At 40.4% G+C, this 27,787-nt stretch overlaps 1 protein-coding gene across 6 annotated transcripts in view; it reads left to right on the top strand.

Moving 5' to 3' along the window:
• Positions 1–27,787, top strand: part of ELMO1 (engulfment and cell motility 1) — a 534,040-nt gene that overhangs the window by 286,354 nt on the left and 219,899 nt on the right. For all 6 annotated transcript variants that reach the window (XR_008420442.1, XM_019418107.2, XM_019418110.2 and 3 more), the window contains one exon: positions 6,610–6,718. Coding sequence is in view for 5 of the 6 variants with exons in the window: in XM_019418107.2 (XP_019273652.1) it covers positions 6,610–6,718 (109 nt within the window). In the remaining variant the exon portion in view is untranslated. The remainder of the gene's footprint in view (positions 1–6,609; positions 6,719–27,787) is intronic.

Below are 27,787 nucleotides of genomic sequence, written 5' to 3'. Positions count from 1 at the left end.
GGTTTATGGACTTGCTCAAAATTCATGATCACAATTAAGTTCTTGGGTAGCCCCCTTGAGGCAGCTCAATGTACTTTCAAGTGCTTCTCTCTGGGTTTCTGGGACCAATTGCCATTAGCACCTGCTACCATTAGCACCAAGGGGGAACACAGGAAAAGTGTTCCCTTGTGGCCGCCAAGTCGCCATAAGAGAACCTCAAACTGGGCTTACACTTTTATTTTATTTTATTTTTTTTAATTTTCAAAAAACTTTTTTTGAATGTTTATTTTTTGAGAAAGATAGAGTACAAGCAGGGAAGGGGCAGAGAGAGAGAGGGAGACACAGAACTGGAAGCAGTCTCCAGGCTCAGCCATCAGCACAGAGCCTGACACGGGGCTCGAACTCATGAACTGTGAGATCATAACCTGAGCCAAAGTTAGACGCTCAATGGACTGAGCCACTCAGGTGCCCCAAGCGGGGCTTATACTTTAACCTCAGAAGAGGTCTGGATCTTGGTGATGTGATCTAAGCGCTAACTCTTCATTCATGATCCTGTTACTAATGTGAATTATTTCTGTGCTGCAGAGGGAACCTCATGGATACAAATAAGGTTTTTTGTTTTATTCATTGGTTTAATATGAGAGAAGATTGGAATTTCTTGTGGTGGGTCAGGAGATAAGTTTTAACAGAGCCTACAAGGTTGACAAGACTCTGGAGACAAGTGTCCTGTGGTGGCCGTGACAGTTTAATATTGGGACTGCATTGCCCAAAGTGTCAGGCCATGACTTATTCTTCAGGGTCCTTGCTCATTCCTGCCCTTGTATCACCCCGTATCCCTGTGGGAGACTCCTGCTGAAATAGGAGCACATGGGGCTTCCTGCCGGCATCTTGGGTGTAAGCAGGTGAGGACACTTTTTTATAAGGTTCTCGTGCTAAAAGGATGTGAGCGCCTCTGGCTTACTTTCAGATGTCCCCCACAGAGCCAGCCTCACTGAAGTCATGATTTTGGTTTAGTTGCTGGTAAAGGCATTGTGTGAAAGGGGTCACACAGGAATAGGAAGAGGGGGGACAGCGAAGAGATAATAAACAACAACTGGGTCAAGTCTGTTTTAGGCACTTTGCCTTTGTCTTGTGATTTAATTTGCACAGAAGTCCTGGGAAGTGAGTTTTTTATAACTTCTGTATGTTTCAGAAAGAGGTGGAATGCCTTGTGCAAGTTAAACTAGTTTTGCCAATGCTTCCCGTAGCTTTGTGTCAGAATTGGGACAAGACAGACAATCCCTCCTCTTTGGAGAGAACACATTACAAGTTCACACCCTGTCCTTGGCGGCCTGTGAAGAGGCCACTGTGCCGTGTCTGACTCCCAGAGCCAAAGCAGCATATGAAAGAAGACTTCATAGATGAGAGGTAGTGGAAGAAGCTGTCAAGGCTCTCACTCCAGGGCTGGAGTGGGAAGACTGAATGGATTGGCCTTGCCCTAGAAGTAGAGAGCTCAGCAGAAAGTAGAGGAAAATGTGTCCAGGACAAGTAGATGAATAAGTCAGCAATGTGATTGATATTGAGGCTAAGAGGGCCAGGGTGGCCCCAGGAGCAAGAAGGAGTGTGTGTTAGAGTGTGGCTGGCCTTGTATTCAGAGCTTAAATGCCCAAGCCAAAAAAGTTCATGATCTGAACCACTGGAGAAGAAGAAATGCAGAACACTCAGAGGACTATTCAGAATTTAGGGAGGGAAAGCCTGGAGGCTATTCCATGCAGCCTCAGTCACTCACTCTGAGCAATTGTTACTGATCTTCACGGGATAAATGAGATAAGAGAGAACCTTATACTTTTGTCTAGAAGGAGCTGGGTGATCAAAGTTACTTCACCACTTTAGTCATGAAATCCATTGAGGTTTATGATAATATGTATGTGAAGACCATTTTCACAGGAAGAGATTTGGAAATCGAAGACTTAAAAATGGAGTTCTATGACTGACTTGGGCTAGCTCCATGCTTTAAGCAAGCCAATGCTTCGCCTTGTTGCCAGTACTTTTTTAAGAGTCTAATAGTAATACCTGCCTTATCAGCCTTAAGGACTTGTTGGGGGATCAGTTGATAGAACTTATGTATATATACCCTGAAAACCTGAAAGTATTTAAAAAACATTTTATACTTAATATGGCACAAGTATCCACTGTTTTATTTTACGAGACATGCAGACAGTTAAAACTTCTTTTAGGGTATGATGTATTCTATGATGAGTGATAATAACAGGTTTTTGTGCTTCATCTATCATGGCTTCTGTTCCAGTATGTTTGCTCTTAAAACTAGAGTGAGGAAAACATAAACATGGAAAATAGACCTTGATATTTCCAAATGGAACTTTTCAAAATGATGTCTTAGGTGAGCATGGTTAATACCAGAATGCTGAACATAGGTAGAACAGAAAGTTAAATGTTTTTATTTTAATTTATTTTATTTTTTAATTTTTTTAATGTTTATTTATTTTTGAGAGAGAGAGAGAAAGAGAGGGCACAAGCAGGGGAGGGGCAGACTGAAGCAGGCTCCAGGCTCTGAGCTGTCAACACAGAGCCCGATGCAGGGCTCAAACTCCTAAACTGCAAAATCATGACCTGAGCCAAAGTTGTTGGATGCTTAGCCAACTGAGCCACCCAGGCGCCCCAAATGTTTTTTTTTTTTTAAGTTACTGTCTAGTAATCTATTATTAGTAACATTCACGATCATAGACTTCTCTGAATATTTCCGTCGGAATATTGACCCTAAAAAGCACACAGGTAACTTTAAAAATTACTGTCTGCCTTGTCTAAAGAAACCACTCCAGAAGGAGGTTTATTTTTCTTTAGGTGGGTAAATATGATAAGATGGATGGTACATTAAAGAATAAAGAGAAGGGCTTCTCAAAGCTGATTTACATATTGATTACTTAAATTACTCCTTAATTTAGTGCCTGCTAATAAACAGTGCCTTGGAAATGTTTCCGGAACATTTATTGGCTGCAGTAATTCTATCTCCGGTGTATGCAGATCACATCCTCATTAAATATTGATGTGCTCATGAAATGTTAATAGAATGTTAATGTGAAATGCAGGGGGATCTCCTCAGTGGGAGCTGGGACTGGCTGAAAACTACCTGTCTTCTGTCTTTTCTTTATGTTCTGTCTTCTTCTTGCTCTGTTGTTTCCATTAATTCCCCCATCATCAGGAGGTTTGGATTTGCTCCTTAATATATGTATAGCCGTCCCAGATACAACATTTTTAAAAGAGAAAGATTTACTGATTGATGGGAATTTAGTTGTTCTCCCCTCCTGCTTCGCTGACTTGGAATTCCTGGTTAGAACTAGAATGAATTCCTCTAAAAGGAGAAGGGTGATTCAGGATTAAACTAACGAGTCTTTGTGCTCAGCAGATTGTGGAGAAGAGATTGTGAAGAGGGAATGAGCCTTTCAAAGACTCGAGCACCCGTCCTTCCTTGCTTGACTGCAGAAGGGATTTAGTTGGAGTTTACGTTCAGCTTTCTCAGAGAAAAAACAATCAACTCATAACATGTGTTTCCCTAAAGACACTGCAAGGAAGAATTTTTGTCATAAATCTCAAGGACAATAAAGGTTATGCTCATGATGATATTCAGTACATAATTATTTATGTGAGCATATGTTCCAAATGGTTGAAAAGCCTCAGTAAACAGTACGGTTCATCAACTTCTTGGACAATCGTGAGGGGGGTAAAGCGATAATGGTGAAGGCTGTGAGAACTGCTTGTGGCACAACAAATGCAGGAGGAGATTGAAGACACAGACTATGTTGTGACTATGGTTGGGTTTTAAGGCAGTCCTGGTAGGAATCTCCCCAAACAGTTGATTTGTTAGTGGGGTACTGTCGGTGCGTATAATAAGAGGCGTATATATGTGTGTTTTGGTGTCTGTGCAGAAAATAATCGGAGCACATTCTTGTTAAAATCCTACTCCTTTGGTTCTAAGCAATGCACCTGATATTGAACTCCCTCACATCACTTTGCTGTTTGGAACCCTGTCCATATCAATAAGATAGCAATTTCACTTACTTTTCTTTCTTCCCCCTTTTCTTCTCTCCTTTCTTCTTCCATCCTTTCAAATATTCTTTCTTTTATCTCACTTTCCTAAAAGCCTTCCCCTCCTTGTCCTCTTCATTCCTTGTCTGCCTCTCCTTACCTTTCTATGATCACATGCCGGGTGTCCCATGCACACTCAGTCTGAGCTGCCCTAATCTCTGCCAGGGATGCTGCCCAGGCCCCCCTTTCTTTCTTACTCCCTCTTATCCCTTCTCTGCACTCAGATCTTTTCCAAACAAATCAGACCATGTCACTCGTCTGCCTAAACCTTGTGATTAGCATCTCAGGATCTTGGAGTGACACCCCACCCAGCCCTGGGGCAGAGGTCTTGGCTCACCTCTATGCTCCCCAGGTTTGTTTTCCCCCTCTCCAGCTCCTGGAACCCCAAATGCTTCTTTGGGCAAGCCCAGACCCCTACCCATTATAGACCAGGCAGTCTGCTGGCCTGTCCCAAACACATCCTACTCATCTACTCAGGGGCACTGTCCTTGATACCTACACCTGGGATATTCTTCCTCCCAGACCTCGACTTGGCAGCTCTTTCTCATCCCCAATTCCCAGCAGTCACTCAGTTATCTAAACTCTCCTCTGCAGGCCTTCCCCATTGCTCTTTAACACCTCAACCAGTTATTTTTTTTTTCCCATAACACTTGTGATAAACTAATTACCTATTGTTTTTATCTGTCTTCCTCAATTAGAATGAATGTTCAATGAGGTCGGAGCCCTGGTCTATCTTGTTCTCTACTTTGCGGGGCTTCTTCCTAGTCGATAATTACCATTATTGATTGAATGAATAAAACACTATTTCTGCCACTGAAGATTTTGTGGCCTAAGGGGTAAAACAACATAGGTCGGTGCACAGCGTTGATGTAGACTGGGAGACACCCACCTACTCAGGATGTCGTGTAGCTCTTGAGGAGGTACCAGGCAACTATATCTGAGATGGTTCCAGAGATGGATAAAGTGGTTATTCCTTTTGTTGACACATGAATTTGAAGTTTAGTGACTTTGAAATAGAGTTTTCTTGCTTTGTTTTTACTTTTGTCCAATCCCTGTATACACACTCCCTTAATTATGGTAGGAACATTTCAAAGTATCTTAAGGATAGAGGAGAATTATTAGACCAACCAAAGAGTTTTCAGAGGAAGTTTTGAGCAAATAAACTGTAAGGACAGGGAATCAGCTTTTCTGCAGGAGCAAAGGTTCCCAAGGCTCTCCTATGGCCTTTCCTCTCTGCTTTCCTTTGCATTTGTGTTTGCTTTTCTTTAAAAAAAAATTTTGTAACATTTATTTATTTTTTGAGAGACAGAGTCGGGGAGGGGCAGAGAGAGAGGGAGACACAGACTCCGAAGCAGGCTCCAGGCTCTGAGCTGTCAGCACAGAGTCTGATGCAGGGCTTGCGCCCACAAATTGCGAGATCATGACCTGAGCCGAAGTCAGATGCCTAACCGACTGAGCTGCCCAGGTGCCACCCCGCCGCCAAATTTTTTTTATTACAGGTTCGCATTCAGGTAGCTCCTGTGCTCACATACGTTGTGGACTGTCAGCACAGTTGGGCCAGTTTTTTTCCCCTTTTGTATGATAAGTCTCAGGGACAAGCTCTGGTTGGTTCCTTTTGTGTCACATGTCCCTTAGGCATGCTTCAGTCAACTAATATGGGGGGTGAGATCCTGTAAGAACATGAGAACCTCTGTGGGCAGATATGGGGAGTTAAAGGGTGCCTGGGTGGCTCGGTTGGTTAAGTATTAGACTTTGGCTCAGGTCATGACCTCATGTCTCATGGGTTCGAGTCCTGTGTCAGGCTCTCTGCTATCAACACAGAGCCTACTTTGGATCCTTTGTTCCCCTCTCTCTGGCCCCTCCCACTGGTGTTTCTCTCTCTCTCTCTCTCTCTCAAAATAAATAAATAAACTTAAAAATTTTTTAAAAAATAATAAAATGTAGGAGTTGAAGGCCCAGAAGAGCTGCTATTCACCAGGAAAGGGAAGACTAAGGGGAGAGAGCATGGTTCTTATCACTTCAGTAAAAGGTCTTTCTTGTCCTGTTTTGAAAACCTCTCCATCCATAGGCACTTCTGTGCAAGTGGAAACCAGCAAGCAAAATCTGCTCTGACGGGGTGGAAAGTTTTAGGAGATTTGGAAACCATGTGAGTTTTAGGCACTATATACTGAGTATATGCTTAGAGTACAATTGTGTTTTGGCCCCAACCCTTTGTTTGGCAATCTGGGGTGGATCTGTTTCTGTTACCACAGAGCCAACATTATTTTTCAGTTTTTTTTTTAATGTTTATTTTTTATTTTTGAGAGAGAGATAGACCAAGAGTGCAAACAGGGGAGGGGCAGAGACAGAGGGAGACACAGAATCTGAAGCAGGCTCTAGGCTCTGAGCCTCAGCATAGAGCCCAACACGGGGCTCATAGTCGCGAACCTGAACTGAAGTTGGATGCTTACTCAACTGAGCCACCCAGGTGCCCCATCTTAGAGCCACCATTTCAACATTTTCTACAAACTGGCTTCCCTTACTTACCTGTTCCCTTTCCACTTGCAGATTGTGCTTGAGAACAGTAGCCGGGAGGATAAGCATGAATGTCCCTTTGGCCGCAGCAGCATAGAGCTGACCAAGATGCTGTGTGAGATCTTGAAAGTGGGCGAGCTGCGTAAGTAACACTTGTTTCCCACATGCGCATGATGCTTGGCAGGGACCCCACTTCCAGGGTTGTGCCTGGACCTACGCAAAGAATTCCCAAGGTGCTGCCAGCGGTGCATGGGCATCCCTGTGGACCCAGCATTCTTTGGCTCAGGCTTCCAGTGCATGTATTTCTGCGTGTCTGTCTTGGAAATACACATTATTGTTATCTACAAGTAGAAAAATTTGCAGGTATGATGGCTGAATTTCAAATGTTATTGAATGAGTATATATTAAAATAGTCCTGCATTTAGTAATCTGTTAAGGAAAAAGATCTATGGATTTCCTTTTTAAAATTCTGGTTTTTAACCTACCAGTAGATTATTTTCTTTTCTTTCTTTTGAAACAATTTTTCTCTGTAAAGAAAAATTGAACACTTTAATAAAATCCTCTTCTCCCAATATCTCACTTGTTTAGAATATTTTCTCTAAGAGAGAAGGAATTATAGAAGAAAATGGGTAGCTGATCATGACAAATGTGGTCAGAGATATGCTCATTGCTTTTTTTCTTATTTATATTACAAAATTTAGGAGAGGACACCCAGAAAAAGCAGGTATGATAATTTTCCTGCCTTTTGCTCACTGGTGTAATTTGGGTTTAACCTGTTAAGATGAGTCTGATTTAACCTGGCTTGCAGTCATTGTCAACATTTAGCCTCCTTAAAGTGGCTGAGTTCCATTCCCTCCAATATCTCTAGAGCTGACACACATATAAATCTTCCCTTGTAGGCTTAATAACATGGGCGCCAGAGAAGACTGTTTATACCAGAGGAATGTTGGATGTTTGGTATTTGTTGTGAAAGCATAAATATTCAGTTACCTGCTTGAGAGTTTAAAATAATGGTCTGAGATGATTAATGGAAAGGAATCCAATGATTAAATTGGAAAGGAGGTTATGCTTTATTTACATTGTAAAAACCGACTATAGGTACTATTCAGGTAAACTAGAAAATTGAGAGCTTAGGGAGGAAAAATGAGGAATTTAAGTCTGTTCGACCAAGCACAGCAAATATTGTCATCCTCCAGTGTGAGTGGATGGGGGAAAGAGGCTGAAATTGACATGAAACTGCCATGAAAGTTCTTTACTTATGAGCCCAAACTAGGTCATCTGTGCATTAGAAGAGTAGTAGCCTGACCGAGAGATTTCTGTGTCACTCTGCTCAGGTTCACTGTTCACCAAGGTTAACATTTCAGTTTACCTGGATCCTTTTTTTGTTTTAAAGTTTATTTATTTATTTTCAGAGGGGGGAGGGGCAGAGAGAGAGGGAGAGACAATCCCAAGCAGGTTCGTGCTGTCAGCACAGAGCCTGATGTAGGACTAGCACTCAAGAAACGCGAGATCACGACCTGAGCCGAAACCAAGAGTCGGATGTTTAACCAACTGAGCCACCCAGGCGCCCCTATTTACCTGGATCCTTGACCCGAGTTATCCTTCCTACTCTCCATCAGACTAACTTGTTGAGATTTATGTCTGCTGCCTAGCTTACTGTTTATTCAGTTGAAGGATTAAAGTCCTGAGTCAAGCAGATCCTACTGAATTCCTCATCCTGACAGCGGTAACTGTTTCATGTTTATCGCAATTTTATGGGGGGTGCTGCAGGAAGTCACTTGCTAAGAAGCATTGCAAGACCCGCTAAGATTTTCAGAAACTGGACAACAGTCATGCTCTGTCTCGTTGGTGTTTGCTTTGTCTAGGTTATCACCCCACATTGCCCCTTTCCCTATGGCCTACTTTGGCCAGTTCTTACCTTCATGGCTGTAGAAAGTGTATAGAGTGTATTCTTCTGTGCTTCACTACTATATCCAGCCTCTGCTCTTCTTCTTTGACAACTGACCCATATCTATCGTGCTAAAAGTTGACACAGAACAGAGATACAGAGGAGCCGAGGGAGGGAGGATGCTGGGAGTGAAGGGGAGCTGGGTTCTGTCTCTGCCACTTAGGATCCTCATGGCCTTGGGTAATGTCCTCACAAACTTCACCATGCTCTTACACCTCCACATTTTCCCCAGAAGTAGATTGGTAGTATTTGGGGTGATGATTTGAGTAGTTGTGTTCATTTTGGCCTGGGCACAGAGAGGTACACTGGGAATAGAGCGTATTCAGCCTAGGGAGACCAACTTGGAAAAGATGGCCAGGTTCTAGACTGTGTGTGGGCAAATATGGATCTGATTTGGACTTTCATCCATGTCAGTGTGACTCTATTTGGCGGGCAGCAGCGGGGGACCATGGTGGCAGGAGTCTGAGCAGACGGTTCTGCTCAGGTGAGTGTCAGCTCTGTGCTTTGCGGTGGGGGTGGAGCCAGGGGTAGAGACACAGACTAGGGACTGACCTCTGGCTGGTGCAGGGCAGCTCTGCAAGACTTTTGAGGACCTGACATCAAGCCAGGAACTAGGACAGAACTCCATTCCTAGGGACTGAGATAAAGAGTGGGGATGAAGGTAAATACCTTGAGGATCCCTGGGGGTGTTCCAGGTGCTGCTCTTGCACTGTACATTATTCCATATCTCACCTTCCACTGCAGAGAAGGTTCCAGCCTTCTGCAATGACTCATTTAGTACCTGGTCTGGCCCATCTCTGCAGCAAAGTTGGACTAGGTTACCTAGGGCCTGGTATACCAATGGCAAGCTCCTTTCATCCAAGATGACAGATGCATTTATTCATCTGTTTAATCAAAATCTATTGATTACTTACAATGTGCCAAGAACTGTGATTGAACACTGCAGATACAAAGGTGAGCCACTTATGATCCCTGTCCTCCAGAAGCTTGCGCTTGAGAAATTCTTGGGACTGATATCTTCTATTCTTAGTTATAAATGATTGCATATTTATTTTAAATGCCCATTGTCTATTCTAAAGTAGAATTTGCCAATGTTCTGATAGTTTGAGGTTTTAGGTTGGCCTATTGCTTGCCCTGCAAAGGTCGTTCTGGACGTTTTGCAAGGCTTATGGAGGACTCCACATTTCTGAAGTCTCCATGCCCAAATGAGATGTTTTCTGCTCATAAAATATTAAAGGATTCCTACATTCTGATTGAGTGCTAGACATCAAATGATGAAACACCCTTTGGTAAGAGGAAAATTGCTTTTTAATGGATTGCCTTTTGCCCATTGCCATAGTAAATAAGTTGCTAATATGGAAAACAAATCTGAGTGCACCCTGATGTTGAGGGAAATATCTGTTTTTCTTCTGGGGAAAATTAGTTTCACATACAAATCCATCTTCCTTTGGTTTCAATGTGTCTGCTTTTCTCTGTTTCTAAGTTCATGGTTCTTCTCATATTTGTGTTAATAATTGATCTGGAAGATCATGGTTGTACTAGATCTATAAGCAAGTGCAGAGATCAAAGAAGTTCCACTTAAAAATCTAACTGATTGAGAAAAAAGACATATACAAGAGTAGAAAGATTCAATTTTCTACAAACGCTTTGTTTTTTGATTTAACTACGGTCTTTGATGAAATCCACTTCTGAAATACTGGTTATATTTTGATGTCCAAAGCAAACATGCTAATATTCAATTAAATTAGTGATACCAAGTATTTATGCAGTTTTTTAAGATTGCTTTTTAAAAAGCACTATGTTTCTGCTTCCCAATTATTAACATTGCAAGAGGTGAATGTTTAATAGTGTGGTATAAAAACCAATATCTGATCATTTATATGCTTAAAGCACTTTATCAGGGTTATTTAGTTGAAGCCCCATAACACCCCCAGTAGTTAATCAAGATCAATAGCATCTATGTTTATTAATGAAGAGAAGACATAGACTCACTGCGTATTGTCTGGGGTCACTGGGCTCAAATCAGTGCTCAGGAAGCCCAAAGAATAGTACAGAAAGAAGCAGAAAAGTAGAATGGTTGCATTTTGGCATCTGGATGACCCATCTTTGAATTACAGCTCTGCTACTAGTTGCACGCCTTGGGCATGTTTCTTCCTCTGTTCTGAGCTTCAGATTCCTTATCTAAAATAAAGCAATACCTGCTGCACACAGTTAGTTGTTGGGAAGATTAAATAAAATAATGGGCGCTGCTTTAGTTGCAAGGTAGATGATTTTTTTGCAGGTGATAGAATCTCAACTTTCCATAAGCAGACTGCAGGTTAAGTGACAGAAGGAGAATGCTCTGACTTAAGTAATAGCTGGAACCAGAATCTGGAACAATGACTCTTGTTTCTTCACTCTTCACATTCTGTCTAAAATTATTCTTTGTAACCTGCTTGTTCATGAGTCACTTTTGAGAGCAACACACTTGTTTTCCCTTAGTTTCAATCTTAAAAATCACAAAGAAGAATACCAATGGACCCGGAGGTGGCCACAGATCCCCATTGGGCTGGGTTGTATAATTGACAGTTCCAGTTAGAAGAACAGGACTGGAGTAGAGTGAAGAGCAAGTCTTGAGAAGAAGAGGTGTATTTGTGTGTGTGCAGTGGGTAAGGGTGTGGGGAAGTGGGAGGTGGTACGCTAACAGAAGAAGGGAGTCATCTCACAGACAAATACAAAGATATTTGCTATAGATGTGAAGTCCTTAGGCAGATACCTAGCTCTTAACTGGGGCTAAAAAATGGTAACTGTTGTGTTATTATAGCACTGTCCCCCAAAACAGTAAGTTGTTGAGAGATACAAGGAAACCTTGAGTTTTACACAATAGGTTAATTACTTATCTTTGGGATATGTAGCCCCTGATCCAGTTATATTCCAATATCAAGTAGGGCTAGGATATTTCTTTCTGTCTCCCATTCATTCATTCATTCATTCATGATACACAGGGCTTCTTCTCTATACAGGATCTAATCCCTGATGACATGGACATAGAGCACACACTCCATTCTCAAGCAGCCTACATTCTGACTGGGGAGTCCTTCATATAAACAAATAATTAGAAAACACATTGTCATTTAGAACATTACATTTAAGTTACACTAATATCACTAGGAGGCAGTGGTTCGTTCTTTCTGTCCATAGGAAGCTAGACAGGCTAAGGAAGGGAGAATCTTGGGAGGTTTGACACAGAAAAGGAGATACTTGAGTATGTGGAATCACAGAGATGGGAATACCCAGGTAAGCACAGGTGTGTGTATGGTGGGCAGCAGCTGTTAAAAATTCCAGGCAGTGAGATGTAGGTGAAAAGACTTGGAGGGTCGGAGAATTCTAGTTCTATATGGCTAAGGCAGGGCGGGGGGCCTTGAGGGAGCAAGCAAACGGAGGAGATGCTGACGGAAAAAGCAAGAGTTAGATCATAAAGATTTGCCATGCAGAAGAGCTTGGACTTTACCATGTAGGCAGTGAGAACCGATAGAAGGATTTTTAATCAGAAAAAAATGCCCTAGTCCTAGGCATCAGATTCTAGGATTAGATTTTGTCTTCTGGCTGTGACAAGAACTTGTGAGTACAGGGCCAGTATCAGGGACAAGGTAACTTCAGCCCAGCTAGTATAGCAGTGAGGAGGCTTTTCAGCTTCAAGTATTAGAAATCCCAACTCAAAGAAGAACCTGTATTGAGTATCATAATTGCAGAGTTGAGTAAGTCCTAGAGATGGTTAACTGTTCAGTAATCTCATCAAGGACCCAGGTTCTTCTACCTTTTGGTTCTGTCATCCTTGATGTATAAAATTTGTCTTTAGGCAGGTAGCAAAATGGCAGCTGCCGTCACATGGTCCAGGGGAAAAGAAGCTGTCTCTTCTAGTGAGTCTCTTTTAGACTTGTGGAAATGTTTCCAAAAGTTCTTCAGCAAACTCTCACCTACCCGAGTCACTGATAAGGGGAACAGGAACAATCATTAGGTGCTCCTGAGACAGGGTATGAAGCCAGCCTTCCTTGAGTATATGACCACAGGATGATAGATAGCTAAAGAAAATAGGGAAAATAGCTACTTGCAACCCTTAATTCTGTCTCTTTACTTTCAAAACTCTCCTCTGCATTTTCCTTACTGCTGCAAAAAACTATAACAAATTGAAGTCAGATTACAGCCCTCTGTCATTTTGCCTTTACTGGGAATTGGGGAATGCATTAGTATTTTTTTTAATGTAGCAATATCAAAGGTTGTGGGAAAATGGTAATTGAGGTTTGATTATAATGTATTTCATTTTTCATCACTAAGATGCTAGGGCTCCACTACCTTACTTTCCTTTCAGCAAATGTATATTTTTCACCTCCTCAATTATGCTTTTGTATGTGGGTTATTCTCAGGTGTATTTTGAAGGGCAGAATGGACACATACATTTGTGATTCAGGTTCTCATATTTCCCTGAAATAGTTTTTCCATCTTCACCTATGTGACCATATATAATTAGATTAAAACTTAATAACTGCTTCTCTGCTTTGAAAAAACAAGAACGAAATGTACATCACATGCTATGGAAATATTCAGCATCTCCTTACTTTGTCTTTCAGTGACGATATTTATTACAACACACCAGTGGTGCTGAGTGAAGCACCTTGTATAATTCATCACCCAGACACCTCTGCTTTAGCAAGTAAAAATAACACAGATGAGCAATCTGAAGGACTCTTTGGAGTACAGCAGCAATTAGAATAGACACTTAACTCTGGGACATTGGTGTTTTCGTACTTTGAGAAGTACCATCCATCACTTTGATTCTTAGAACATTCTGGCTAAAGAAAACTCAAGAAAAGTAGTTTTTTAACAATTAAGCCTCTTAAGGGACTTTCTTTAGCCCTCTTAATACTAGCTTATTCCTAAGCTCCCTGGAAAGTTGAAGCTTCTCAGACCTTGACTCTGTCTTGAATCTTCATTTTTCTATTTCTGCTTTCATATGATACCTGCAGCTTAACGTAAAAACAAACAAAAATAAATACACTAAATGTTCAAGGCCTGAGCCCTTCATTTAGAAAGTTTTATCTACTTTTGGCCCAAATTAAAAATGTCAAAGGAGAACGTATAAGAGTCAGTCGAGAGTAGTTGTTTACAATAATTATAGAACTGATCTCAGGATTTGTAATAGCATTATTGCAAGGCAGGAGGATTTAATGTAAGATTCTTGTATTCAGAGATTCTTGTATTCAAGAATCTTGCATAAGATTCTTGATTCAGAATCAGAAGCACGTGGCAATTGGCGCAGCTGATACAAGTAAGGGATTTTGTCAAGATGGTCAGCCATCTTGCTCCTTTGTCTCCCATTTGTAACCTGGGAAAACTCTCATCATCATCATTATCATCACCACCACCACCACTGCCATCATCATTATTCTCATCTCAGAACTAGATGAAGAAATATAGGTTAAAGTGTTTTGCTAAATGTAAAGTGCCAAAAGTTTCACATTTTTTGCTAAATGTGAAATACCCTATTGGTGAAGGAGACAACAACAGAAATATGCAGATTTAGAGACACCGAGGTGTGGCTCCTCCTGTAGCAAAGTCAACTCTGTGCATTTAGTGGCTGCCTTAGAACCTGAAGTTCTGTGGTTACTTGCTGGTGTTTCAGGAGGCAGTACTTGTGGGTACTTCTAAAATCTCAAGGTAGTTCTTACCTCCTTCGGAAGAGATTGCTGCGAGAAATTAAACTCGGTAGTTTAAAAGACTATCTCAAGCACATCCCAATTCTAAATGGATGAAAATAACTTATATTCATCATAGGCATTTTTAGGGCTTGCTCTTTTTTGGTTTATTTCTGAGAAGATATGTAGCTGGAAACAATCAGCATCCATTTCTGTTGTCTCTTAGGTTATAGATTGAGGGGTGAGCCTGGTAGGTTTGCCCAACCTCATAATGAAGAGAGACAGACACAGACATGTTGAAAGAACACAGATGCCCACTGTCTTCCCTCCCACCTTAGAAATACTTGTCTACCAGGCTCATGTACAACATCGGGATTGAGTGACCATTCTGATTCCTCCTGACTCTCTGCTGGGGAGGGCACCACATTCTCCTGGAAACTCCCATAGCACTTTACTGGTGCCTCTCTGTTATACTTTCTTCTGTTTACTAATACTTTTTTTCCTTTAATTCCTAAAAATTGAGGTAGTTTATAGTAAAGTATAAAGATAATTTCAAAATAAATAAGTGGTAAAAGCAAAGGCAAGTAAAAATTATAATTAAAATGGATTATGAATGTTTGCAAAGAGCATGTTATAAAGGCCTTAGTATTTACTAGTGGTAGACTTTGAATTTGGCTCAAAGATTTGTCTCAGGGAAGCAGGAGGAGCTCAGTAATAGAAAACAGATGTGGGATGCCAGGGTGGCTCAGTCGGTTATGCATCCAACTTCTGCTCAGGTCATGATCTCACAGTTTGTGAGTTCGAGCCCCATGTTGGACTCTGTGCTGACAGCTCGGGGCTCAGAGCCTACTTCCAGTTTTGTGTCTCCCCCTCTCTCTACTCCTCCCCCACTCATGCTCTCCCTGTCTCTCTCTCTCAAGAATGAATAAACATTAAAAATAATAAAATAAAGAAAACACATGAGTACACATCTCACATGAAGAAGCTCAGTGTGTAAACCCAAATGCTAATTTCAGTTAAGGCTAAAATAGTATTTGATAACATTTAATATCATTTGTTAATGATGATGGAATAGACAACTTCTTAGCATTATTTTTTTTTTCTAAGCTCCTGTAAAGCAGCAAGCCAACATATATTTAAAATGGTGATAACAAAACAGCTTTCCCATTAAAAACTGGAACTAAAAGTAGGGTGCTATGGAGTGCTAACATTCACCAGTTGTATCTCTCCTTGATCTGGAAGACATAAATAGAGGTATAGTTCATTGATAGAAACAAAGTATTTTAAATTATAGACAATAAAACTATCCAGAAATCCCTGAAGAAGCAAAGAACAAGCTGTTAGAATTCATGTAGCTACACGGTGGGTAACAAAAATTGGTAGCAGTTCCATATGTCAGCAGTCATTAGTTAATCATAAAATGGATAAAAAGCGTTCTTTTTAATTGTGGCAATACAAATGTAAACTACCTCAGAATAACACTAACAGAAAATATCTTGGACTTGTGTGAAGAAAACTATAAGACTTCACTAAGATATATAAGTTGTAAATTAATAAATAAGCAAAGGTTTTATCCCTGGTAGGAAAACATTAATATTGCAATAAAGATGTGAGCTCCTCCAAATCAGCGTAGGCTCACATATCATTCCAACGTACTAACAGAAACTGGGATGAGAACTCTACAAAATGACTGTAGGGTTCATTTGGAAGAATAAGGAGGGAAATTGGTAAGGAAGGACTGATGTGGTCAGCAGTAAGTGAATGGACATAAAAATACATTTCCTTTTGGGGCACCTGAGTGGCTCAGTCAGTTGAACATCTGACTTCAGCTCAGGTTATGATCTCCCAACTCGTCAGTTAAAAAAAAGAAACACATTAGAGTAACAGGATCCCAATAGATGAAAGATGCCATTAGTATGAACAGCACCTTCGCTCCTCATCTGTGAAATCAGTCTAGTATTAAAGTTACTAATCTCACTTCAGAAATGTAAGGTGTAACACCGTCTCTCGCTAGCTCCACACCCTGGACTTGGACCCACAGGCTCTTCTTTATCCGAAGCAATAATCTAATCAGCCTCCTCAGCACTTATCATAAGATTGAGATGTACCAGGCCATGAGCATAAAGGTCCCAGCATGCTATAAAAGTAGAATAGTAAGTAATGAGCATGAAATGAGAAAGTGTAAGCAGAATGCAGAAAGATGCCAACAGATGGTAAAGTAGAGTAAAGTCGACCCCAAAGAGAAAGGAATTAAAATAACAGCAATCAGGATGCGGGACTGCACTGACATGATGGTGAATTTCTATTCTGTAAGGTTTTTAAAATCAAAACATACAATAGTAAATCAAACACAAATACACACAAAACCGAGAAGCAATGCTCACAGCTTTGGTCTTTAACTCACTTCCCGCAGAGGTGTTTTCCCCTGAGGGAGTCCCCAGAGGTTGAGAGAGTAGCAGAGGACAGACAGGTCGAGATGCCTTTTACAGCCTCTCATCCTTAACCTCAGGCCTTTGGATGGAGAGATTTTCCTGGCTGTTGGAATACATAACAGGGTAGATGCCAATGGAGTCTCTCAGCCCTGAGCACTTGAACTTCAGTCAAAAACCACTTGCTGATTTAGGGACACCTGGGTGGCTCAGTTGGCTGAGTGTCTGACTCTTGATTTTGGCCCAGGTTGTGATCTCAGGGTCTTGGGATCTCAGGATCGTGGGGTTGAGCCCCATAGTATGGAACCTCCTTAATTAAGATTGTCTCCCTCTCTCAAAACAAAACAAAACAAAACAAAACAAAACAAAACAAAACCACTTGCTGATTTAAAGATCAGTAGAAAGAATTTATTTTTTTAAAACGAAAATGACCAATTTATTTATTTATTAGATGCTTTCTACATGGCAGGCAATACTGAAGGCAATACTCTGTCAACCCTTTCAACATCTCCATTTACAAACGAAGTGCCTGGGACTCTGGGAGAGGTTAAGTAGATTGAGGCCACACAGGCATTAGGTACAGTTCCCTTTTGTGGGATAATGTTGTTCCCTTTACTTGGAACTATTGCGCAATGCTGCAAACCACTGCTTTCATGTTTTTAAAATGTCTTGTCTTCCTCACAGACTGTAAGCTCCTTGAGCACTAGACTCAGAGTGAATTCATCTCCCATCTCACCCTGTAGTCCAGGGATTTATATTCAGTCTGCAGTTAATAAGTATTTATTTCATGAATGGAGTAGCTTTCTATTTGCTTGAGGGTTAGTTCCAAAAATATTTTTCAGCCATCACTAAATGTTTTATGAACTTTCTGTTTTACCCTGAAACTTCTCAAACACCATCCTTTTAAAATTTTCTAATAAAGTAAGAATGAGTTCTACAAAGGGGTGCCTCCTCATTCCTCCCCCTTCTCTTCCTCCTCAGGATAATTTAGTGAGAAGGCCTACTGAGTCCAAATTTGAATTAGAAAATATCAACACTACAGTATGTTCCCCAAAGAGGAAAAAATTTTCTATTTTCAATCTTGTGTTTCAGAACACACAGCTGTGTGACTTCCTAATTTATTGTATTCCCAACTGCCTCCAGACAGCTCTCCATTGCTGCTTCTTTCCTACCCACCCCCTGGATGTGGGAAATGGGACAAATTTTAACCAGTCCAGAATGAGGATGCAGAGAAGCCAGTGGACTGCTCCTCCAAAGATGCCTGTTGCCTAAGCAGGTGCACGTAGCAGCTAGAACCTGAAGGGAGCCAGGTTTCCTGGGATGGCTGCTGGGGGCTAGGAAGTAAGCTGTCAGCTCCTTGGAGACTAATGCCAGCTGCCTGTGTGCTTCCCTGGAGTGTGGTCATTCCCCTGCCTCTAGGGAGCAGGACACAGCTTTGGATCCCAGCAATCAGGCCCAATGTGGCTTCCCTTAATTCGGCTTTCCAAGGGTTTGGCCACGAGAACAGATTGCAGCTGTGGCCTGAGCATCTTTAGAAGTATGAATCATTTTTTTTTTTTCTGAAGAAGCTATTTTGAGCTTTATAATTGCATATTTCATGTTGTTTTTTCATAGAGTAAGGAGAATGACTTGCATTTTTTTTAATAGAATTCTGCTGGTTTCTTTGTTGTTGTGTCTTGTATAATCTGGGCCAGTGATTTCTGAACTTGGCTGTACATCGGACTCATTTGAGGGAGCTTCTGGGGAATATAATTTCCTGCCATGGAATCCAGAAATCAGTATATTTAATCAACTCTCCAGTTCATTCCTAGGCAGCTGGCTGGTCTCTCCTAAGTTTGGGGATCTCTGTTGAACTCCTTTATGGTAATTTGGATCGTGGTTAAATGGATATTTTTATGGGGTGGTAAGAGCTCTAAACTGGGCCTTAGAAGGTGCAGATTCTTTTTTTTTTCAATATATGAAGTTTATTGTCAAATTGGTTTCCATACAACACCCAGTGTTCATCCCAAAAGGTGTCCTCCTCAATACTCATCACCCACCCTCCCCTCCCTCCCACCCCCCATCAGCCCTCAGTTTGTTCTCAGTTTTTAAGAGTCTCTTATGCTTTGGCTCTCTTCCACTCTAACCTCTTTTTTTTTTTCTTCCCCTCCCCCATGGGTTTCTGTTAAGTTTCTCAGGATCCACATAAGAGTGAAACCATATGGTATCTGTCTTTCTCTGTATGGCTTGTTTCACTTAGCATAACACTCATTCTTTCTCATTGCCACGTAGTACTCCATTGTGTATATAAACCACAATTTCTTTATCCATTCATCAGTTGTTGGACATTTAGGCTCTTTCCATAATTTGGCTATCGTTGAGAGTGCTGCTATAAACATTGGGGTACAAGTGCCCCTATGCATCAGTACTCCTGTATCCTAGAAGGTGCAGATTCTAATTCTGGCTCCCTTACTGACCAGCTCTAAGCTCTAGACAAGCCTCTTCTCCTGTGTGGTCCTTAGTTTCCTCTGGCATAAAACAGTTCTTGCCCAGGTGGCCACCAGCTCCAGAGCTGCTGTGTTAAGCAAAGACCTTTTTATGGACCCAGTATAGTGACCGTAACCACTAAATAAGTTGCCTGAAACTTTGCCATCATCAGTTCTGGAGTGACATGGTGGTATTGGATTCTGTGCAAGAGAAATAAATGCCCAAAGACCTTGTTGTGAGGGGTTCCTAGTGACAAGGCAACCTTGCAGCATGGACAGAGGCTTTGTTGTCTGCCGTACAAATATGACTGCTCTCACTTTTTAAGTGTAAAGTTTAGTTTAATGTGCTTTTCCCACTCCGAATTCTTTCCTCCTTTGAAATATCAACTTCATTGCCAGCAAAGAGTTCTTTGAGAAGAATTAAACCTTAATTTTGCCAGAACAGATAAAGGAAATGGCAAAAAGGAAAAAAGAAAAAAACCATTCCTCTGACTTCATTCTTCCCTGCCTAGCAGATTTCACACTGTCGTTTCCCACCTTGATTTTCTCAGCTGGGTTTGGTGGCTCTTGCCTCTCCATGCTGTGGTGGGGCTGTTGGCTGAAGCAGCAGCATTGTCCCATCACTTGGGAACAGGAGAGCTTAAATAATCCTGAAAGTTGGAAGAAGAACCAAGCCTAAATCCAAATGCTGCTTAACATTTCTGCAAGTCATATCTATACCCCGAGAAACACAGCCCTAATGCTTCTTTGGCTTTTATTGGCTATGTAACGATTTGAGGAATCGCTTTGTACTGGAGCCCAGAAGAATCCAACCAGAGTCCACACTTCATTTCCCATCCCAACCTGCCCAGGTCAGAACTAATCCTGCTGCTTCTCTGTGTCATTAATGTTGTCAGAGGAAAACCTCAAATTTAAGGCCTCGTGGGTTGACTAATCATTTAAAAATTTTTGTTTTAGATTAAGAGTTTACCTTAAGGCCTATGCGTTAACAAATGTTCCTATTCGATTGTATTCTAAAAATAAGCTAATATCATCCATACCATTTTGTAACCTGATTCTTTTCACTTAATGTGCTGCAGACCTCTTTCTTTTCAGTAAATGTATTCACTTGTAGTTTATCCAAACTTTCAGTAGTTGAATAGTATTTCATTTCATATGCATGTGGCCATATTGTGGATATGGATATAAATAGCATCCCGTTTTATGAAAGTATGGGTCTCTTATTAACAGATATTTACATTGCTTACAAATTTTTGTTTCTATAAAGGGCACCTGGATGAACATTTGCTCAGTAAATACACTTAATTAACATCTTCGTACTAGGGCTGTAGCAGTGAAATAAAACAGAACACCATCTCTTTCCCTAAGTCTCATATATTTATTTTACTTGGAGAGAAACAGACAATAAAGAAATAAGTATATCTCTGCTACATGGTGGAAAAATGCAATGAAGAAAAATCACAACAGGGAGGATGCATGGCATTGCCTGACTGAAAAGACTGTGTTGATCACAAACATATGAATGTAGTGAGGGACTGGGCCGAGACAGTATCTGGACAAGAGTTTTCCCAAAAGAGGGAACAGCAGTAGAAAGGTCCTGAGGCAAGAGTATCCAGCATGGGAAACGAAGAGGAAGGAGGCCAATGTGACAAGAGCAGAGAGAACTAGGTGGGGGGGTAGCAGGAGATAAAAGTAGGGGTGGAGAGTGGAAACATTCTGCCATTGTAACAAATTTAGTTTTTACTGTTAGTGAAAAGAGACGCCATGTGATGAACTGAGCATACAGGTGACATTATATAACTTACAATTTGAAATAATTATTTGGATGATCTATGGACATTAGACTATAACGGAGAACAAGTTAACACACTCCACTACAGCAAGTTGAGAGGTAATAGTGGCTGGAACCAGGGTGTTAACAGTAGACTGAAAAGTGGTTGGATTCCAGATATATTTTAAAGGTAGAGAGAGCCAACAGGATTTTCTTAACAGATTGGATGTGGGTGGGAAAGAAAAAAAAAAAAAAGAAGAGTCAAGGATGGACAGCTAAAAGCATGGACTTGTCAGTGAGATTGATGGAGAGCATAGAAGACCAATGGTTTTGTTTTGGTTATGTTTATTTTGAGATGCCTTTTAGACATCCAAGCGGAGATGTTGATTTTGTAGTTGGATATATATGTGTAGAGTTCAGGGGAGGGTTCTGAGCCCGAGATTTAACATAGGACATCAGCAACAGAGAGTCAATATTTACAGCTGAGATTGGAGAGCATCCACGACTCCAGGATTCAGCCCTGAAACACCCCAAAAGTTACTTGTTAGGGAGAAGAGGAAAGGTAACGATGTAAGAAGAAAATCAAGAGAAATTTCAACTACAGGTAGACAGATTGACAGATGAAATGCTGCAGATTGTGGGATTGAATGAGGACTGAGGGTCGATCATTGATTTTAGCAACATGGAGGTCAGAGGCGATCTGAGCAAGAGCAGTTTCACTGGGATGGTGGGAAAAGAGCCTGGCTAGATGGGTTAACACCAAGTGACGGTGCAGGGATTAGGGCCGTGAACACAGAGGAGTGCTACCCGGCATGGTCTGCAGTGTGCTACAAGGGAGGTAGTGCGGTCAGCTTTCCAAAACCTTTGTAGCAGTTTGACATGCCATGGCATTTAAGCCCATGAATGTTTTTCTAGGGATTCAGTTTTATTTTATTTTTCACTACCTACTATACCTACAGTATATGGTTTTTGTGTTTTTGTAATCCAGTGTAGTATATGTGCCTTGTTGGAATATTTTTAAGCGTGGAGAAGCAAAACTAATAATCATCCATTATCTTACCACCAAGATAGACTGGTATTTTTTCCATAAAATGAGATTAAATTATATTGTTTTTAATATTCTATTCTTTCCATTTAATATACTGGGACTATATTCCTACAACAATAAGTATATACTTATATCATTATTTAATGCCTCTTTAATATTTCATTGTATGGATCAACCATCATTATTTTGACCAGGCTCTTATTACAAGATATTTTGGGATGTTTCCATTTTTAGTGAAAATAGCACTGCGATGAACATCTTTGTAATTCCATCTGACTATTTCCTCAGCATTAATTGTTGGAAGGTAAAGTTCTGTGTCAAATGGTGTGATATTTTAAAGCTTTTTATTCCTTTACAGTTTACCTCTAGAAAGGCTGAAGCATCTACACCCCCACTGAGCAGGCATGTTGATTTAGGGGCAAGGTGTAGCACAATTTTTTTGAACTACTGAAAAAATTGGGGGTTGAGGAAGAAACCTGAGATGGTGAGATTTGGGTGATGATACATAGGGAAACATTCAGACAGGTAAACACATATCTAATAGATAACAGACATGACAGAGATTGATAAAGCTAGATATGATCTGTATTTTTCTATACCACAGGCACATTATGACTTTCATGAGCCCTAGGTACTTTGCTTTCATGAACTCCTTCCTCTGTAAAACTGTATAAAAATTTATATTTTTTACTACATTATTATAAAGATGAATATTATCCAGGCTGGATTCATTATTATATGTTCATTATTATCCTATTTATGTTTCTCTTCTAATTTTAAAAGTGATTAGGATGAAAACATTTTATGGGCTTCTAAAGTAATTCCATGCCCTCAGAACTATACCTGCCCTGCCCCATGGACAGGGTCAGCCCAGATTACACTGCCTTATGCTTTTAATATTTCTTTCTTTCTTTTTTATTTTTTAATGTTTATTTATTTTTGAGAGAGAGAGAGAGAGAGAGAGAGAGAGAGGGAGATTTTGGGGGAAGGGCAGAGAGAGAGGGAGATACAGAATCTGAAGCAAGCTCCAGGCTCCAAGATGTCAGCACAGAGCCTGACGCAGGGCTCGAACCCACGAACCATGAGATCGTAACCTGAGCCGAAGTCGGACACTTAACCGACTAAGCCACTCAGGCTCCCCTATGCTTTTAATATTTCTAATAATAGATATTACTTAGGACCAAAAAATAAAAGAGAAAAGTATGAGACTAAATTTGTAAATATTCATGGTCCCTACTAGGTTTCTTTATTTTTTTCCACAAAGGGAGAAGATCTATTCCTCTTTTCTCTTATATTCATCCCATTTCCTTCCTAGCAGTGGACTGTAATAGAAGACCTGGATCCTGCTCTTAAAAAAAAAAAAAAAAGTAAGAGGAAAAGTAAAATCTAACCAGCTTTCCTCCCAAACTTGCTTCTACTCCTGATCTCTGGTGTCACCATTCACCCAGTTGTTCACCCTGAGACTTGATATCATGCTTGGTCACAGACTCACATCCATAGCCGGTCAGTGATGCAAGTCCTATCCAGTAAGCACCTAAAGGTGTGTGTGTGTGTGTGTGTGTGTGTGTGTGTGTGTGTGTGTTTTCTGAGATGTAATTTGACATATAACTTTGTATTAGTTCTAGGTGTGCAAATGTAATGATTTGGTAAGGGAGCTGATATATGTTCATATTGAAATGATTACCAGAATAATTTTAACATCCAGCACCTCATATAGTTCTAAATTTCTACATGTTGTGATAAGAACTTTTATGACCTACTCTCTTAGCAACTTTCAAATATACAGTACAATATTGTTGATGATAGTCACCATGCTGGACACTACACCCCCCAGAAAGTTTGCACCTTTTGACCACTAAAGATTTCTTCTGTGTCCTGATTGTTCTGTTTCCACTGCCATTACCCTCCTCTACACCATTGTGGTGCTGCCTCCACACTTGCGCCTCTAATCCATCCCTGCTCCACCCTGTAACCTGGGCTTTATCTAAGGCATAAATCAGATTGGTTTAATCCCGTTCATTAAAATAAGATGGCTTTTGTAGGCCTCTGTTTTCTTTCAAAGTCCAAATTTCTTTTGACCATACTCACGCTCCAGAAATTGCAACACGGTGTACTTTCTGTTTTCTCTTGACCTTTATATACACTGGCTCTTCATTCTAGAACACCCATCCCCCATTGCTTTGTGTCCCCACCTCAGACACACTCTTTGGCCCCCACTCCCTGAAAACACCCTTCCACTGGGCTGAGCTTGACCCCATTGAGGCACATCTCACACTAGATGGAAATTACTTGTCTGTCTTTGCACATTTTCTCCCTCCAGCTCCATCTGCTTCAAAATTAGTGTCAGTTCCATCCAGATTCTTGTGTAAGGTTTTCCGTCAATCAACATGGGTTAGAAGCTTGTAAAGGGCACATGGGTGGCAGCAAAATATAGGACTGGATGTAATTCAAGTTTTTAAATGTTTATTTATTTATTTTGAGAGAGAAGGAGAGAGAGAGTAGGGGAGGAGCAGAGAGAGAATCCCAAGCAAGCTCTGCACTGTCAACGCGATCTCTTGATCTCATGAAGCATGAGATCAGGACCTGAGCTGAAATCAGGAGTTTGATGCTCAACTGACTGAGCCACTCCAGCGCTCCAGGACAGTTTTGTTATAAAGTTGAATCCATTGTCTCTGGGGTTACAATTTGGACAGTTGTCAATAAACTGTCTCATTCGGGTCAAGCAATGCCATGTGGGATGACAGAAGGCAGTGGGACAGGTCTCAGTCACAGTGTGGGACATACAGGAAGAGCTCAGCATGTTTGTCACCATCATCCTGATGGCACTGGCTTTGGGAATCCAGCCTACCAGGGTGGGCTGCCTGCTGGGTGGTGGAGCAGCCTCAGGGCCACATGTGTTACTGTCAGTCAGACAGAGGTCAGAAATCAGCAGGCGAATGAATCCTCTGGTTGCTAGACTTTCAAGCTCTTTGTCTCTTTATGTGATGGGGGCCCAAGTTTCTTTGATGCTCTTGGCCTTGAGGAAAAATCAGAATCACAGCTCTTGACACTTACTGAGCTAGAGGTTTGGGTTTTCAGGAAACAAATGATGAGGAAGCAAAGAAAAACAAAAAAATCAGACAAACCCAAACTACATCTAATCCTCTGTCTTTGGGCCCATTTTGCTTTTCTGTTAGAACATTGGTCATCGTAGCTGGTTAGATGGTAAGAAAAGGACCCTGGGACCTTTTTTTTTTCTTTTTCTGGCATCTTTTTTCTTAATGCACCAGTTCCTGTGCCAGGTGGTTGCCTACATTTATGCTTAAGAAAATAACATAATTTCTTTTGTTCTTGAATGTTCCTTGTGAGTCATGACCTTGAGTCATATGACTTCTCACTTGGAATAGTTCATGAGATGTGGTTGTAGGTATTTTATGTCAAGAAAGAAGAGAAAAATATGTATCTGGAAGGAGGCAGTCAAATGGATTACTCTCTTGAAGTAATTGCAAATAGTGACTCATCAGGGGTAATGAAGTCACTTTAGTGAATTTTGAATAGTGTTTTAAAAAATGGAAGAAAATAATGTTTAGAGTGCCTCACAAGTAGCAAAGATAAGTGCTTTGTTAGATCAGTTTTACATTCATCTGCATGTGTACTGGGATGCAATACGAAGTATGTCTCATGCTGTAGGTCACAGCTCAAAAAATTTGAAAGCCACCACCCCCTGCCTGACAATTAACTCTGAAATTCCCTACTCAATAGAGTGTTGTCTGTTTTTGCATTAATGTCTACATCACACATTTTTTGATTCAAACACGTTATTCTGTCAGAGTTTATCTTAAGGGATGAGTTGCCTGCCACTCAATCATACAAGTGAGGTTGATTATCATCCATAGACATCTCCTGCGTGATTCTTGCTCACATCTTTTCTCTTGGTACTGCTCCTGGCTCTTTGTGATATCCCTGAATTTTCAGGCTTATTCCTCTTAGAAGGGCTTCTTTATAGATTAGAAAATGAGAATTGTATATGTGACATCTCCTGTGTATACATAAGAGGGAGCCACAAGACATGTCTTTAAATGAAAGGACAGTGTCAGTGCTTTGTGCCAAAAATGACTGGTGCCTTAAAACAGCTTTTGTGTTTCTGATTTATTTCAGTGTTTTTCCAGTGTTGTGTCTGAAAGAGAATATATTCTGTTTCAAATAATTCCAAATGGAAAGCCATCAACCACCATTTATGTAAAAGCCCGTATCTGAAACCCAAGCAGAAATGTCTGGTTCAGTGATAAATGCCCTTCATTCCTCCTGGGCCTCCTTCACACACAGTTGAGGGAACGTGAATGAGAATAAGTGGGGCATGAGAAAGCAATTTCCAGGCCCTGACTAACAAGAAAATCACTGAATGGTCATTCTGTCCCATGCAAGCCTAGGACTGTGGAAAACCCGCTATTGGGGCCTTTAAACAATCTTGCCTCTGTCTGCTCTTTTGACCTTATGCCCCTAAACCAACTCCCACAACTGGCTTGCATTTTGTTTAGATATAGGCCATTTGCAGCTCCCTAAACAAGTCAGACTACCTCCATTGTGCCTTGGTTCCTTGGCACTTTCTCTGTCACCTGATTTTGGTCTAATACCAACCTGTCTTCTGTGGCCCAGGTGACTGCCACAAAACCTTTGGGGACCCTCTCTACTAATCTGAATTCAGTGTGCTTCTATTGATCACCTGTCATACCATACCACCTGCCACATACCAAGAACAGTACTCAAATATGATAGCAACTTACAGAATTATTAGATATCTCCTGAGTGTCTGTGATGTCCCACATCTTGTTCCAGGCACTGGGACTTTGCTGATCTGTTGAAGATAATCTCAAAGTCAGATGTAGAATTATCTTTATGTTCCTCATTAACTTATATTCTAGCAACAAACAAAAGACGAATAAGGCTATTTTCCCTCATAGTAATCCTTTGATTTCTATCACTGTTTAGACAAGTGATATTTTATACCAAATATTTTATTTTGAAATTTACTTTATAAGTTTTAGAAAGGATCAGCATTTTAATTTTTTTAAGTAAATGATCACATAATAATTGCCCTTGATTTTTTTCCTGCCATTTCTCTACCAAAAAAAAAAAAAAATCACATTGAAACCAGCATCGTATCACATATACATGTGATATGATAACTATATAAATAATTGCCCTTGATTTTTTTCTGTCATTTCTCTACTAAAAAAATCACATGAAGCCAGTGTCTTATAATTTAAGATTATAAAATTATATTTAAAATTATAAATCTTATAATTTAAGATTATAAAATCAGTACATTAAAAATAATCTTCTTTAAAAAAAGTGCACATCCGTTTTTGAAGTTTTACAAAATGGGAAAGATTTTCAGGAATAAAATTAAAGCCACTCACTATTCTGTACCCTGAGATAACAGCTATAGGCACAATGATAGGTTTTCTTCTACCCTCTACTGTATCTGTATTTGTATCCTCAGATTATCTCTATTATACATATGTTTGCATTTACATGTATATTGAAAAAATGTGTATCATATTGCCTCTATAGTTCAGAGTTCTGTTTTTCTCTTCACTCAAAATGGTCATATCTATAACATCTTTATATATCTTAAATTATCTTACAATATATTCTTTGATGACTAAGTATCATTCCATTGTGTAGATCTATCATAATTTATGACATAGAAGTTTATTTTTATATGCTGAAGTTTTTCCTAACTTTTACTATTATAAACACCTCTGGGATGGATGATTATTCTTGTAGATAAATCTTTTATTCATCTTTAATCTTTTATTTAGAATAAATTGCTAGAAGTTAAATTGCTAGTCACGTCCACCCTTAAGCTCTGGATACCTATTGCCCAGCTATTCTC

Source organism: Panthera pardus, unplaced genomic scaffold (assembly GCF_024362965.1).
Source record: "Panthera pardus isolate Hobbes unplaced genomic scaffold, ASM2436296v1 HiC_scaffold_8, whole genome shotgun sequence".
Taxonomy (NCBI): domain Eukaryota; kingdom Metazoa; phylum Chordata; class Mammalia; order Carnivora; family Felidae; genus Panthera; species Panthera pardus.
The sequence above is the reverse complement of the archived record's forward strand: the minus strand, read 5'-3'. Positions and strand labels throughout refer to the sequence as shown.